The sequence below is a fragment of the Leptinotarsa decemlineata genome, unplaced genomic scaffold (genome assembly GCF_025532065.1).
Source record: "Leptinotarsa decemlineata unplaced genomic scaffold, Ldec_3_MD MMD2_P_RNA_scaffold_11, whole genome shotgun sequence".
Classification (NCBI taxonomy): domain Eukaryota; kingdom Metazoa; phylum Arthropoda; class Insecta; order Coleoptera; family Chrysomelidae; genus Leptinotarsa; species Leptinotarsa decemlineata.
In genome coordinates, this window is record NW_027412525.1 from 4694345 (window position 1) to 4710303 (window position 15959).

The following is a 15959-nucleotide window of genomic DNA, read 5'->3' on the forward strand; positions in this document are numbered from 1 at the left end:
TTAGTGATATTTTTTTTGATCTTATTCTTATAAATAGAGTTTTTGAAACTAGGTTTATATTATTTCATTATTTGACATATCCCAACCAAAAAAATGTTAATGCTTACCTATAACTGGTACATTGACGTAATAAAATTATGGGTGAATTTTATTATAACTTTCGTGTAATGTTGACTCATAACAATTTTAAATACTAAAATAATTCAAAGATTGCAAACTTGTGAAAACCATTTGTCATTATTGGACATAGTAATAGTATCTGTTTTATATTGAATAGAAATACCTTCAAGAAGAATAATGTTTCACTGCATAATACCTTTAAAGATTATGAATTTCACTTTTTAAGTAGGTATCTGATTACTTATGTTCTTTATAATAAGTTAGCAAGTTCATCATTCTGTGTTTTTAAAGCCAATAGTCTATCTTTTTCCACAGCTTCTTGCAGAGAAACTTCTTGTATTTGCAATCGTATTGCCAACTCAGCATCTTCTTCTTCCTGTATAGTATTTTCTTGGCTAAGATTACCTGCTTCTTTTTGTTGATGCAGATCACACGAAATAACATTATAACCAGAGGAATTATTTGTTGTCAGAGACTCTGTTTGAGTTGACTTGTTGTGAAGTGAATTTGTAGTTGAACTTCCTGCTTTCGGAAAATTATTTTGAGGATCTTGATAATTTAAGTAGTGAAGATTTGAAATATGTAACTCATCATTAATAACAACGTGATTGTGTCCAGCTAATTCCTTTTCATATAATTTTCTAGGATTTTTAGAGTCGTAATTTGCCAAACAAGAACATTCAATCTTATCTTGTTTTACCTCATCCCATGTTAATTTTTCAGCAATTTTTTTGTCCCTCTCTTCTTGATATGATAACACTTGTTGATGTCCAGCAGCATTTTTTTCATATATTTTTTCTTCCAGGATTTGTTCATTTTTAGCCAAATTGAAGTCGTTTCGTGCTAAGTCACTCCTCTGTTTATTGCCACAAAAATGTTTGTCAAATTCCTCCGTTTGCAAGAGATAAGCCAGGGCACCGTCTTCTTTAACCATCCATTTCAAGCAAACGTTTCTAACTCGTCCAGTTTCAGGATATTCTTCACCTGGTGTGTTATTCATTGTATAAAAGAATAAAACTTGCCCTTTGTATTTACTTCAAAACTAAGATAGTACTATTTCTCTTTGCGCTCAACCTTTGAACTAATCACTACTTACAAGTTACTTCTGACAGTAAGTCGATACTTGGGTACTTGGGGAATTTCACAGATATATCATACATAAAAATGTACCACCGTACATTGAACGCGCTATTAATAAATTTATAAGTGGGATTTTTTAAGATAACCGACTGAAAGTGTCTAATATCCCGTTCGTCACGACGTTATCGTAGCCGATTGTAGCAGATTGGGTTAATGCCACTGAACTTCAGTTAGTGTCGAATTAGACAGTAGGAGACAATAAAAAATCCTACAAACCGAAAAATGTATATACCACATACCTAGTAGCTATGCTCAAAGCGAGCGCTGGTCGTGCTATAATAGTATATCTGTTTGAAAATCTGTTTTTCCGTTAATCAGCTGTCGCCCCCATACGAACAACAACTCTCAGAAGTTGAGAAACTTGTACGAGCTAAGGAATAACGAGGTCTTACCTTTCAACGTGTGATTCCTGGTATGCAGAATCATCCCAGCTTCAACCAGATAAATTCTCTCGAGAAAAATATCTGGTCGAGGCGGGAATCGAACCACCGTGGCCAATTCCACACATATATAAATATATCTATTAAAAACACTTTTTCCACCCCAGAACAAAAGCTGTCTCTCAACGCGCGTTTGTTTCATTAGGAAATGATGACTAAATCTTACGGTTAATTTAATGTTTTCATAACGTTAATTACTAACTGTTATGATACCTACCTGTAATTATTTCGTATCAGAGTGAAGAGTTTAACCGATCGCAGTATATCAATAATTGTTCTTAGCTTTTTAATGTAGCGTTTTACCATTATTTCACTCGTTTACTATCGCTTACTATTGCTGAGGACTTTCTTAATTAGGTAGCGTTCCAATATTCTTAGTTGTGCTAGAAATCACATGTTGAACTCATTTTAATCTTTGAAAAATCATGTTATTGTTGAGTTTATTCATTTCGATTGTGAAAACGAATTATCACAAATAAGTGAATCAATTGTGTTTTGATTTGAAAGATAATTTACAAGGTTGAAATTTTCTCTATTATCTTTGCTTTATTCAGTTGTGTAATGAATATTACTGGAGTTTTATCCCAACACCAAACTGTTATTTTAACACCTAGACACGCGTTTCGACCACCAAGTGATCATCTTCAAATAGAAGATCAAATCAGTTTAATATTTCTCTTTTACGGAGAATTTGACTTGCATTCATCGTTCGAGAAAAATAAGACATTGTTTGAGGTAAGAAAGTTTCATTTGAACTCTTTGGGTGCGTGAAAAGGTATTTCATGAAGATATTTATTCGCGATATCAAAATAGTGTAGAATAAAATTGATGTTTTTGGATTAGGTGCATCACCGCGAAATGTCTAAAAATACAAACAAAAATCATCATCTTGTCTAATATACTATGGATATATCATATCCAAGATGACCGTTAAATGAGAAATCACATTCTGTATATCTCGGCAGTTTTCACTGCATGGTAAAAAATGAGACTGAAAGATAACAAGATTTTAGTTTTCTGTCGATTGCATAGATGGCATCGTCATAAGAGATGTTCATACATACTTATATCCATTTTTATTTATTTCAGTGGTATCGACTACTATGGTTATGACCAGTCCAAAGGGTAAGGGAGCAGCCTGAAAGATATCAAGATGACTACTATGGCCATTAGCCTCGTGGTATGGGTGCGTTATGTTGATCATGCTAGTCATTTGCAGCCAGTTATGTAACGTAGTAGAATCAATCCACCTTAAACTAGATAAATTCTCACATGAAAAATATCTGTTAAAGGGGGATTTTAACTCTCGATCTTTGGTTTGAGGATAGTTGAGTTCAACAGTGTATTTGTGTTTCACTCTAGCACCACTGATGGGACCGATGGCAGGTCGAAACAGGGCGACCTGGTGCTTTGTTTTCAACTGAGGTTTCAGTCTGTAACATTCTTTGTGGATTTTCTGAAGATGTTAATATACATTTCCGAAGGCACATGAAAATCAATTCCGTATTGATCATGAACCCAATCGAGCCCAGTGGGTCATTGAAATAATCGATATGATTTCAATACACAATATTTTTATTGTTCAAATTATTTTTACATTCAGTGATAGGCAGGCCCTTACATCGATTGTCTTCATATGAATAACGTACATACTTACTAAAATAATATTTAATTCATACAAATACTGCAATTGCTGAAATTTATTAAACCTAAAGAAAATAGACAATATGGCGAAATAACATTACCAGACATAATTCCGATAAATATATGAAATATATTTTTGAATACAATAAAAATGGTAACGTCCAATATAATTTTCATTATCACAGTGACATAGACAATAAAATGTTTTGATATATCTTTCACTTTAGCATCTTCAATATATTGTCAATATATTTTTATGGTCCACTATATTTTTAAGTACATTTTATAAATAAATAAATTAAAGCAATTTTTCAACAACCTTAACCCAATTATTATTTCTTTTGCTCTTCAGTCAATGGACAAATATCTAGGAAATGGTGTTTGTACAGAAAATTGGACATTCAATATTTCATTTCATTCAATAAATGAATTTGACTGAAGCTCTCAAAATTTCACAGTTCAATTTATTTAGACTGAGCTAAATTTAAAAATTCCTCTCTTGTTTTGGGATCATCGCGGAATACTCCCAACATGGTTGAAGTAACTGTCTTACTATTAATTTTCTGAACTCCTCGCATAACCATACACATGTGCCTGAAAAAATAAAAACAAAATGAAAAAAATGCAATGGAGTCTGTCATAAATACTTTAGACAGAATGAATGGATGTTTAATGATGATTCGAAACATAAGGAAACCGTTGATCATTCGATAAAACTCGCAGAGGTTGACTAAGCCTGAAAATAAACGAAATGTTATTACCCGAAGTTTGTGGACACAAATGATTGAAACGTTATTATCGATATTCTGATTTGATGCTTGTTTTAAATATTTTTCTATTTCACGAATTATTTATATTATGATGTATTAATATATCTTGTATTAGAACTGTATAGTCGATATATTTTATAGTCATGACTCAACTTGAATTATTGCAGATATTCCTTCCTTATAGTCTTTTGGAGACTAGGAAATTTCTAGAATACTATAGAATTCTATGCTATTCTAGAGAAGTGTGGAACGTTTGAAATATTCTATATTGTATTATTGTGATCACAGCTGATGAATATTGTTCGAGAGGTTTGAAAATTCGATTTGGATCCTAGGTTTAAAATCTGTTTTTCCTTTAATCAGCTGTCGCCCCCCTACGAACGACAACTCTCAGAAGTTGAGAAACTTGTGCGAGCTAAGGACTAACGAGGACTTACCTTTTAACGTGTGATTCCTAACACGGTTCGTTTTATTATATTATATATTATATATTATATATATATATATATATATATATATATATATATATATATATATATATATATATATATATATATATATATATATATATATATATATATATATATATATATATATATATATATATATATATATATATATATATATATATATAATCAGTTAATCTGCCTACAACGGTTTCCAAATTACACCGAGTTATTCCGTATGCCACGTCGTGCATCTTCTTCCAGCTTTCTTCTAGTTTTACTTCATCCATATTCTTAGTAGGTCCGAATAGTATCACAGGCAGCAATGTGATTTGTGAAGTATCTTTCAACTCCCGTTTATGCTGCAATCAGAGAATTGGTCTGCTAGTTTCAGGCCCTTCAATCAGCGGTTTTCAATGCTTCTCAATGAATGTGAAAACTTTCCGAGGTGAAATTTTTCATTGAATTCCTTGGATAACATAATGGGATCTCCTGTAGAAACCACTAAGTAGAAACGTTCAATTAGACGTTCTAGAGGCTCTTCATTCTAAGTTCCTTTTTATGGCTGCTATGAAGTTATTTCAGCACATCAGTGACGAAGTTTTGGTAGAAATAACTAATAACGGTTTTCCACAATCAATCAACTGGTTATTTGGCGGCAGTATTCTTTTGTTAACAGCAGCATACTTGATACTTCTTGCTATTTGAGTCGATTTAAGTAGTTAATTGATTCAATTGCATCTATTGTGTATACTTTCTATTCTTCGGAGTCAGTCAGTAGAGTTTTTGACTGTTTCGAACTCGAATGATGCTAAGAGAATTTGGTGTTTTTCAAAGGATTTGTCGCATCTCGGTATCTCTATCTATCTGTTTTTGGTCAATCAACTCGTTGGGTGAGTGAGCAAGTTGTATCAGATCAGCTCCAAACTTCTGCAAAGTCTCCCTGAACATCTGGTGACGGCCCAATAATTGAGTTTAGTAAACCAGTTTCAGATATTGTTCTTCATATCATTCCAGTTAAAACGAGCGGCCCTGAATGAATCATTTAATATTGATACTGTACAAAAATAGTGAAATACGTCTTGTGTCTAATTTCTTTCGACGTAGAACTAACACAGTTTGAGGCGAGATTTGTATGGTGAATTTCAGGTGTCAAAAATGGAAAAGGATTGTTTTTGTCAACCACTCAAAAAAGCTAAGTATCAATATTTGATTTTTTCAATTGATTTTTTCAATTTGTAGGCAAAATTTATGAATACAAATTACTGACTAATTACTTTCTATTAGTTTATATTACGCAGAAACTATTTGGGGTGAACTTTTCAGTTTGCCCTTTACTACACTTCAGTAGATTCTCTATTGATTTAACTTTTATTTTTTCATATTGTGGAAGGTTAAAAACCCCAAGAAAACAGCATAAAATAATAAACGGAATAATAACTCAAGTTTGACAGTCGAAATCGGAGACGTTCTTCTATTTGTACCTGATTTTCCAGATTTAATTTTCCATAATATACTGTCCATGTTTTTAACATGGACAGTATATTATTTATGTTTCGAAATTTTCCAGGAATCCACATCGGACATCTCGGATCTTTTACATATATTCTAGTTACGTTTGGATGTTCTAGAATGTTCTAAAATTTCAGAAATTTGGGGAAAGTAGGTGTATGGAGCTTCACGATTAACCCAACCCAACTGAAAGTATTTTGTATTGCCAATACCAGAAAAAATAACTGTGATAATCTAGTAATGGGCAAACCTATACATACTCGTATATAGCTGGAATATACTTACGTTCCTTCTACGATAACGGCAACTCCAGCGGGTTGCACGGCTTTGGTAACAGCTACTGCAATCTGTTTGGTGAGCCTTTCTTGCACCTGTAACCTTCTGGAGTAGATCTCCACTATCCTTGCTAACTTGCTTAGACCCAAAATTTTGCCGCAGGGTAGATACCCAATGGAAACTTTTCCGTAGAAGGGGACCAAATGGTGTTCGCACATGGAGAACATTTCAATGTCCTTTACCACTACCATTTCGTCATGATCTTCGTCGAAAATGGCGTCATTGAGGACTTCTGAAAAAAATAAAATACTTTCGTGAGCTACACTCTACTTCAATGATGCTCATAGCAAGAAATAGACCTTGCAAATTATTTATTGGCTATCCGAAACGGTTTCGTACGGGTGGCAGAAAATATACATATGCCTACATTTTCATTTGTCATAGAGTTACATCAGTTTTCTATGAAGGTTCCGATTTTTATCCGAATAGCTACTTTTGAAGATATGAAGGTGGTAGTTTCGCTTTCCAGAAAGCTCTAAAACAGTCCAAAATATTTTAGAGTATTTGAAAACATTCCACAACATTCCAGGAGATCCAGAAACATTGTGGAATAGTTAGGAACGCTCAGGAAAATCTCGGAACATTCCAGATTATTGTGGAACAATCAAGGGAAGTATACGATGTGGTAGATCTCTATTCCCAATCCATGAAAAATGTTTCTGTTTGTACCTGAAACGTGTGCTTTTGGAGAACATTACCTGAAAGTAGGGATTTTAAAGATATAAGGGCTGGAAATTTCGCCCTCTAGAAAGTTCTGGAACAGACGAGAACATTCGAGAGAGTTTCTTCACACTCCAGAACATACTCGAATATTCTGGAATTTTTTGATATGTTCGAAAATAGTCTAGACCGTTTGAGAACATCCTGGAATATCCCAGGTCATTGTGAAACATTCCAGAACACTCTCGAATGATATGGAATGTTCAGATCCATCTGAAGAGCAGAAGTTTTTGCAGACTTTTCTCGCCGTTGTATTGTAGAATACCTATCGAACAAAAAAAATAAAAAGCCCAATAAAAATTTTGCAAAGTGTCTTCAATAGATGAAATTGAATTAGAGAACAAAAAAATAAAAAGCCCAATAAAAATTTTGCAAAGTGTCTTCAATAGATGAAATTGAATTAGAGAATATAATAAAAAACTTGAATAATGATATGGCTCCAGGGATGAATGTCTCCTTTGACACTAATTATTAATAAATGTTTGAAAAAAGGGCTTCACAAAACTAATGAAAGTAGCTGTGAGTAAAACTGTTCATGAATCTGGAGACAAAATGTCTGTATTATCAACAATATTTAAAACAATGATAAAAACAAGAATAGTTGCTTACTTAGATCGATTTAAAATATGTGATAAACAGTACGCATTTTGAGAAGCCAGATGATCGAAAGATGCAATTCAACACCCTACTTCAAGAATATGTAAATGACAAAATCCTTCAATATGCATCTTCGTTCATTTGACTGGAGCATGTGGATCATGTGGATCTTCTTAGTGCATTGGAACAAATTGTTTTGATTTGTATCAACAACATATTGTGAAATATCACAGTATGTTGAAGTTAATAGTAAATTCAGCAATCCTAAAAAGGGGTCTGTTTTGTTTCATATCCATATCAATGAACTATTCAACTTGCCTTCTGAAGAAGGCATGATTAGTTTTGTTAAAGTTACGGCACTCTTCTATGTCGATAACTCGTGAGAATCACGAAACAATAAATATTTTTTTAGCAGTAGGTTACCTACTCACCGTTAATGAATCTAAAACTTTTATATCTTCTACTAGCTATAGTAATAGATTACCTAACTTAGTGAACTTAAATATAATTGAATCTAACATTACTATGGAAATAACCACAAAATATTAAATGAAATATCTGGGAATATATAAAGACTGTCACGTGCAATGGAATGTGCAAAAAAGAGTATATACCTTTATATTTCTATACAAATGTTAGGAGATGAGATCAATAAACTATATTATTATTATATTATTATTGTAGACCTCTTCTCCTCTCGTACTAGTTCTTTTCTCATATTTTCCAATATTCCGTATTATCTTCAGAATAACAAACTCATCTTGTAACTATAAGTACTATGACTATGTTGTCATTATCTAAATGATATTTTTTTAAAAAAAGCTTTTGGCTTTCACTTCTCCATCTTTATACAAAAATAGTAAAGAGTTTATCTTAAACTTAATTGCTTTCTTATTTCCATCGGTAGTTTATCACTATAAAGCTGTAGAAGTAAGAGTCATAAATGTTTTTTTCCCCCAAAATGATATCTCCTGAAAATATACCCCTTTCAATTTAAACAAAATTCCTATAGCTGGGATCAAATCAAATAAACGTGCTGTCATTGTGACATGAGTAGATTTGTGTCATTGTGACATAAAGTCGTAAAGTTATGAATGAAATGTGAGCTAGGTATTAAAAGGCAAGTGTCTTATTATGAAACTTCCAAGTCTGCCATTGAGTATGAAAATGTTACATGAAAATAAAATTTTATCTCTTTAGTATACTATATTGTGTAGTATTTCTGTGAATGATATCGGATTCAAGTCCATAACGAATCTTTAGAGTACTACAAACTGAATAGGAAAATATAATTTTCGTATAATTTGATATTCATATGAAAGAAGTATTTTTTCCTTTCATGTAATTCAATTTTCATGTGAATATAGTTGTTTCGGAAGGGCTTTATTCTTTCAGTTTGCATCTGAAAGTAACTTCTATGCAAGATTTATACATCTCTGTAAATTTATTTGAAGGTAATTGACAATATTTTATGATGAATTTCATTAGTTCGGACTTCCATTGTCTGATATTATATAACATGATTTGAAATCCCTGAAATAACTAAAAAAGAAGAATTATAAATTAAAGAACAAGAATAAAAATGAATAGCTGAAAAAAAAACAATTATATTAAGCAAAAAACCTGAAATGAAATAATAGTGAAATAAAATACAAGTAAAATTGAACAATTCGAACAAACAAATTAATTCACGACGTTTCGATTGTTACTATCCTCGTCTTCGAGTGATGACGTCGTGAGTTAACTTGGCTTGGAATCTCTCTTTTTTTGCTTTGCTTAATATAATTGTTTTTTTTCAGCTATTCATTTTTTATTCTTCTTCTTTAATTTTTAATTCTTCTTTTTTAGTTATTTCAGGGATTTCAAATCATTTTATATAATATTAGACAATGGAAGTCCGAACTAATGAAATTCATCTTTGTAAATATTTTATTTTGAACTTAATTTCTTTCTTTCTACAATTTTCCCTTTTTTACCAAAAATATATACCTTTCAATTTAAACTAACCGATATATTTCATAAGTAGGTATTCATGCCTGCCTGTTTATAAATAAATAAATTATGCAGATCCTATTAGCAAAATATTGAAATTTTTTATTTAGCCAATCAAATATATTATGGGATTCCAGTTAAACATTTATAGAAAATGAGTACCCACCCCTTACCCCTTAGTTTTTTTCGTTATCGAAATTGTACTTTATCCAACTCGAAAATTTGCCGCTCTCCTGTAATGGAGACGGCAATTCATCCCGACCCTAAGGAAAAGCTTTCATTCTCTTGAGAGTCTCTAGATCTCAAGGAGCTTTATGCTTTTAAGCTGCGGAAACTAAGCATTCCGAGACGATGAATTTCAGCACGCCTGCTTCTGACCGAGGCTATTCTTTTGAACTTGTCAAGCATTTTAAAGTTAAATACGATTCAAATGTCAAGAAATCTCGCTATAACTGGAGAGGTGTATTACGACAGAGCGGATTGAAGTAATGGCAAAGGGAAGGGGGTGCGAATTCAAGAAGGTCCAGGGCGAATGTTGTATAGACATTACGTTTTAGGTTAATTTTTATACAGTTCATATATAAATTTCGTTGCGAGGTTTTCTTTTTCTCTTTTATTCAATAGGTTCTCCAAACATTCTCCATGATATTTTCCTGTCCTATCGCTCTAAATATTCTCCATCTGAATTTTTCAATACCCACGTATCGTTTGTACACATAACTGTTGCTCTGATAAATATTCTATAAATTATTTCTTTTGATTTTTGCTGTGACAAATTTGGATTGCATTAGCCTTGTCAACATTCTACATTTTTGATTTCACTCACCAGCTCTTGTTTTCATTTCTCATTGGTTTACCCTATTATCAGTTATTTACTTCCTAGGAACCTGAATTAATGTTATAACAAGTAACCAGAGTACCTAAATTATGAGCTGAAATCTAAAGAAAAATAAACAATTTTCTAGCTAGCAGCTACTGCTACTCCTTGAGGAGTTTCTTGTGAAGCAAGAATAACATTGCTCTTTGAATTTTCAGTTGATTTCAAGAATACTAGATAGTTCCGGACTGAGTATACAGCATTCAGTAAAAGGTAGAATTGGTGATATACGGTCAACTGATTACAGGATGTATCGAGGAATCTAATTCATCCCTTAATCGGAAGAAACTAACATTTTTGAAATTTTTTCAAGTTACTTTGTGGAACAATTTAAGCTACTTTCATAATTGTATATTTTTTATATTACACTGGACCATTCAGCTATCATTGCTCTAAACATCGACCGCATCCAGATCAAGCCCAACAAACTCGGCTTTGACACAAAAATTCGCAAACATGTATGAATTAGTATTTGAAAGAAATCTCTCAAACAAAAGTATGCGGAAACTTACTTTTAATGGAAATTTCAAGCATTTTTATTGGTTTTTGTGAGAGAAGTCTACATTCACTGCTTTTCCAAAAAAAAATAAGGCCATGGCATCGGTTTTTTGGGATGCGCGTGGGATAATTTTCATTGAATATCCAAAAAAAGGCGAAACTATCAACGGCGAGTATTATATGAACTTACTGCAATAGTGTTAAATGTACATACTTTTAGTAAAATTAAGTGGTAAGGGTCATTCGATCCGGAATATTGTCTAGATCATTGTGCAAAAAAAGTAAATTAGTTCATAAAAAATTCTAAAAGTTATAAACAATTAAAGACTCTAAAAAGCAGTGTTCGGTTTTGTTGATTATAATTCGTAAACTATTATTATTTTTGAATTTTGAAAAAAAGATCCTTGAAGACGAGAAAATGTACTAAAAAAAAGTTTCGACTCCCGAAACGGTATCTCCATTATTTATAATTTTAATTTAACGCTGAAAATAGCCGTCCGCGCGCCATTTTTAGGTTTTGCGCACAGCCTCTAAGCGAGTACGTAACTTGAAAATATTTTTTTTTAAAGTACTTAAAGTAAATAGAAAAATTTTAAAAAATTATGATATAATTTAAACACCATAGAGAACTGATTCCCGTTGGAATTTTTCATTTTAGTTAATTTTTAAATAATCTAGACAATTGTTAATTAACAAAATTTTCTAAAACTCCCTGTATCGATCAAAGTAAAATCAATATTTAAATAATTACCGTAAAATTTTTTCGCTTCGGGGATCCCTTCTTAGATACATACAAAAGACGATTGCATGATAAAAATTTAAAAACTTTGTTTATAATAATTTTTTAAAGTAAACAAAAAAGAAAACGTTTGAGTCAAGAAATAAAAAACGGCCGCAGTTGGCTAAGAAAATAGTGGTGTTTCATCAAGACAATGTACCAACTCACAAATCCATTATCGCAATGACCAATATTAACGAATTAAAGTTTAGATGGATACCTCATGCTCCTTTTCGCCAGATTTAGCACTCGCGGATTGTTTTCTGTTTTCAAACTTGAAAAAATGGCTCAATGGTCAAAGATTTTCCAACGATGAAGAAGTGTTTTAGGTAGTTAATGACTATTTTGAGGAACAAGACAGTCGTTAAACTGTCTTAATATACTTAATAATAATATTATTAATAATGATAAAATACCTAATAAACGTTGCTGGGAAAAATGTATGAAGCTGCAAGGAGATTATGTTAAAAAATAAACACATTTTTTCCCAAAATTTTTGTGTTTTCTTGGTTGGGCCGGGTATTTCTGGGACCACCCTTGTATTGTGTAGGAATCCTGTGAATGATATCTGATTCAATTCCATAAGGAATGTTTCGAATTCAAACTTAATGAAGAAAAGTGTTTTTTGTATAACTTAGTATTCATATTAAAGTATATGTTTCGAAAGTATGTTTCCTTCGTGTAATTCAATGTTTATATGGAAGTAGCTGTTTCGAAAGGGCTTTTTTTTCAGTTTGTGTCTCACAGTTACTTCTTTGCATAATCTACACATCTTTGTATACGGTTACTTTTCTGAAATTGATTGCTTCCGTACTTTCTTTGAAAGATTCCCACATTTTTTGCATCAAGATGGAGAAGTAGGAAGCCAAAACCTGTCTTTCCCATCTATTGAATGCAATCCAATATGTATCGTAGTATTAGTCAGGAAAAAAAATGTTTTTTTTGTCAGATTCTACTATGAAAGCGGGGAAAGGGTAATGTTTCGAATTTTCTATTGGAATAATTCTTTTTTTCTATTCTTCAGTTCAATAACTGATATCCTTTACAGTTTCTTGAGTATATCAATTTTTATTGTTTTTTCTTTGGAATTCCATCTCTGTATTGTTTTTTTACTTCGTCAACAACTTTTCTAAAATATTTCGAACCTCGTATGGCGATTTATACCTATATTTTTTTCAGTGTAGTTTAACAATCCAAATGGGTTATAATATCTTGCTTCATAAATCGTATACACATGAATTATAAGTATACATTCGTATTTCTATAATACGAATCACTATTCACTCCCATTTATTTTATTTCCAACTATTGCGAAGTAATAATTTCTCTCCTAGCTCGACCTCATGCATTATTCTTTGACTTTAGGACCGATAAAATACCAGCTTCCAACCTGTAGAATTGATGACAGAAAGTGGAAAAGGGGCAATCTATTTCGAAGGACGCATACATGAATTGTGTTTTAGCCAGATGAAATGACTGAATGAATTTTACTGGAGTAAAAAGGGAATCCACTTAACCTCTATATCTCATTCTGAGCCAGTAATTTCAATGCCTTTTATTTTTTTTTTGTTCATGGTTAACTGCTAATGTCATTAGCCATAATTACAGACTATTCAGACTGTTATTTTTTAGCTAATCCCACAATTGCCATCTCGGAAACGGTAAGACCTATAACGTTGGTTTAATTGGACAAAAGTTTTCTATTCTGGGTAACTAGAATAATTTCTTTTCAGAACGAGAAAATCGGCTGTTGTTTTTGAAATATTGGCCAAAAACTAGAATTGTCGAATTTAGTTTCTTGGCTATACCGTCTTATTTTTCTTATTTTGAATGATATAAAAAAAGGGCAGAAACTTTTAGTACGGTTTTATATTTGTTTTAGTCTGATCCAAACCGATTTGGAATGTGACATTTCGTGCATTGGATTTCATCATCACCTTTTTCTTAAAGGCAGACCTGTATTTTAATACGTAGCTGAATATGTTATCACAAAAATCGATGAAAAAAACTAGAAGTCCGTATTAAAAAAAACGTGTGCGTCTCGGGACACCCGACAGAAGTGATAACTTAGGTTAGGTTAGGTTATATGACATGCTTAACGTTGCGCCTTTCCTCTCATGCAGACCTACCAATTTGTAGGTACGTGTGGCAGATACCCAACGGAAAAACAACAACTTACCCAGCTAATGCCGCGCAGAGAGTCGAAGTAAAACCATCAGGCACCTGTGCAACGGCTCAATCTCTCTGCAGCTGATTCAGTGGGATGTCCACTGCGTCGTTGGGTATCTGCCACACGTACCTACATGAGAGGAAAGGGGCAACCTTGAGCATGTCATAATGCACCTCTCCAGAATAATAATCATTATTCTGATTCCTCTCCGGAGTATGCTTGTGGAGTTGTTTCCTGGTTCTGTCTGCAGGTGGCGCAGTGGACATCCCACTGAATCAACTGCAGAGATATTTCATGACTAGCTGGAATTATATTTGTTTTGTCGTGATACTCAGACGGTTCACACCGTTCTGAAAAGACCATGCCCGGTACTGATGATGGGGCAAACACCCCGAAACCGGTCTATCGGTTGGTCGGATCGACCAACCGATGCGTTACGTTGCAAATTGGGTTACTCTTCCATTAGAAGTTATCACTTCAATATTTTTATGAGTGAAGCTATATTTTCTTTTAGGGAAACGCAAATTTCCGTTTCGTTTCGTCAAAAATAACAATATTTTCAATTATCTTCCTGCATACATCACATATTGATTCTAACTTCGACTACACTTCATCCCAAGTAACGAAATTACCTGTTGAATGAATATCAGAACGGAAGCGAGGCAACCGGCAGGCACTCAACGAGCTCTGTGGAGCGGCGGTAATTTTCTCAAGAGTCAATTAAAAGACCCAATCAGGTTTTCAGCGTTTCAGTGAAGTTGCTGAACCCCTTGGGGAGTTTTAACACTTCATTTATAACGCTTTAGAGACAATAGAGCACTGGTTATTTGAATACGTTCGATTTACTTAGTGATAATTTTGTTCATAATTGAATGCATATTATTCACGCAGTCAATCAACATGAAAACCAGATTAAAACTATAATGAAAATTGTGTTAAGGCATGGAAGGAGAACTTTGAAATAATTTCAGTTGGCCAGTTGGTAGTTGGTTGGATGCAGGTTCGATCCTTGCTCTTTATTTCAAAGGGTGTTACAAAAATATTAGAACCTTGCAGAAACTGAAGATATGATGAGCATTTTCATACAAATGAATTTTTTGAATGAAAATGCGAAACTTTCGCGTTTCTCAACATTTCTACCCAGTAGGATTTGACAAATGCCTGCTGGAAAACAAATGCTTCCCTGGCTAATACCACGAAGGTCACTAGATTAGATTCAATTCGTCACAGTCATCAAAGTGATTTGATCTCTGTTAGTAGTTTTGGTACGAAATATACTTCTTGCCTGTTTTGGGGTTGATTTTAACGAGTTCCTGCTGAAGACAAATGAGAAACATCTGCAACATTCACATTGTCTCTCGCGTGGTATTAGCCAGAGAAGTAGTCGTTTCCAGAGAAAATATGAGAAAGTAAAGAAAAGTGTATATATGTTTCCTTGATGAATGTTATCTTTCTTCGTACAGTCATTAGGCTGATTCGATACCATTCAATATTGAACAATAATCTAACTTATTGCCATTTCTAGCACTGAATGAATCCAAAACAAACAGTGCTTCTATACACTAAAACTGTAACACTGTCTCGACGTGCGTTTTAACAACCAAGTTGCTGTCATTAAGGGATTAATTATACCACGACATCGCAGTTTTGAAGAGAAATAGTGTATTTGTGTTGACTCAGTACTACACTGAAATATATGATGGTATTCAATAAATAATATATATCTATTTATTTCAATTGTAATTAATTTATTCTTCTTCTAATCAAATCAAATAGATTATTCCTGATGGGATAATAAAATTGTATTTTTTTTAATCTGTTTAAAATCTGTTTAAATCTGTTCTTCCCTTAATCAGCGGTCGCCCCCATACGAACAACAACTCTCAGAAGTTGAGGAACTTGTTCGAGCTAAGGACTAA

General features: G+C 32.8%; 2 protein-coding genes across 4 annotated transcripts in view; both read right to left on the reverse strand.

Annotated features, from left to right (window-relative positions):
- Positions 1-130: 130 nt before the first annotated feature.
- LOC111501833 (uncharacterized) lies at positions 131-1351 on the reverse strand. Its single transcript, XM_074170173.1, has one exon. The coding sequence runs from the start codon at positions 1118-1120 to the stop codon at positions 371-373; it is 750 nt and encodes a 249-aa protein (XP_074026274.1). The 5' UTR covers positions 1121-1351; the 3' UTR covers positions 131-370.
- Positions 1352-3257: 1906 nt separating this feature from the next.
- Pu (GTP cyclohydrolase punch) overlaps positions 3258-15959 on the reverse strand; it is a 55400-nt gene continuing 42698 nt past the window's right edge. For all 3 annotated transcript variants that reach the window (XM_074170164.1, XM_074170157.1, XM_023155747.2), the window contains exons 3-4: positions 6358-6640; positions 3258-3938 (exon numbers count right to left, since the gene is read on the reverse strand). In XM_074170164.1, coding sequence (XP_074026265.1) covers positions 3809-3938; positions 6358-6640 — 413 coding nt within the window. In that variant the 3' untranslated portion in view covers positions 3258-3808. The remainder of the gene's footprint in view (positions 3939-6357; positions 6641-15959) is intronic.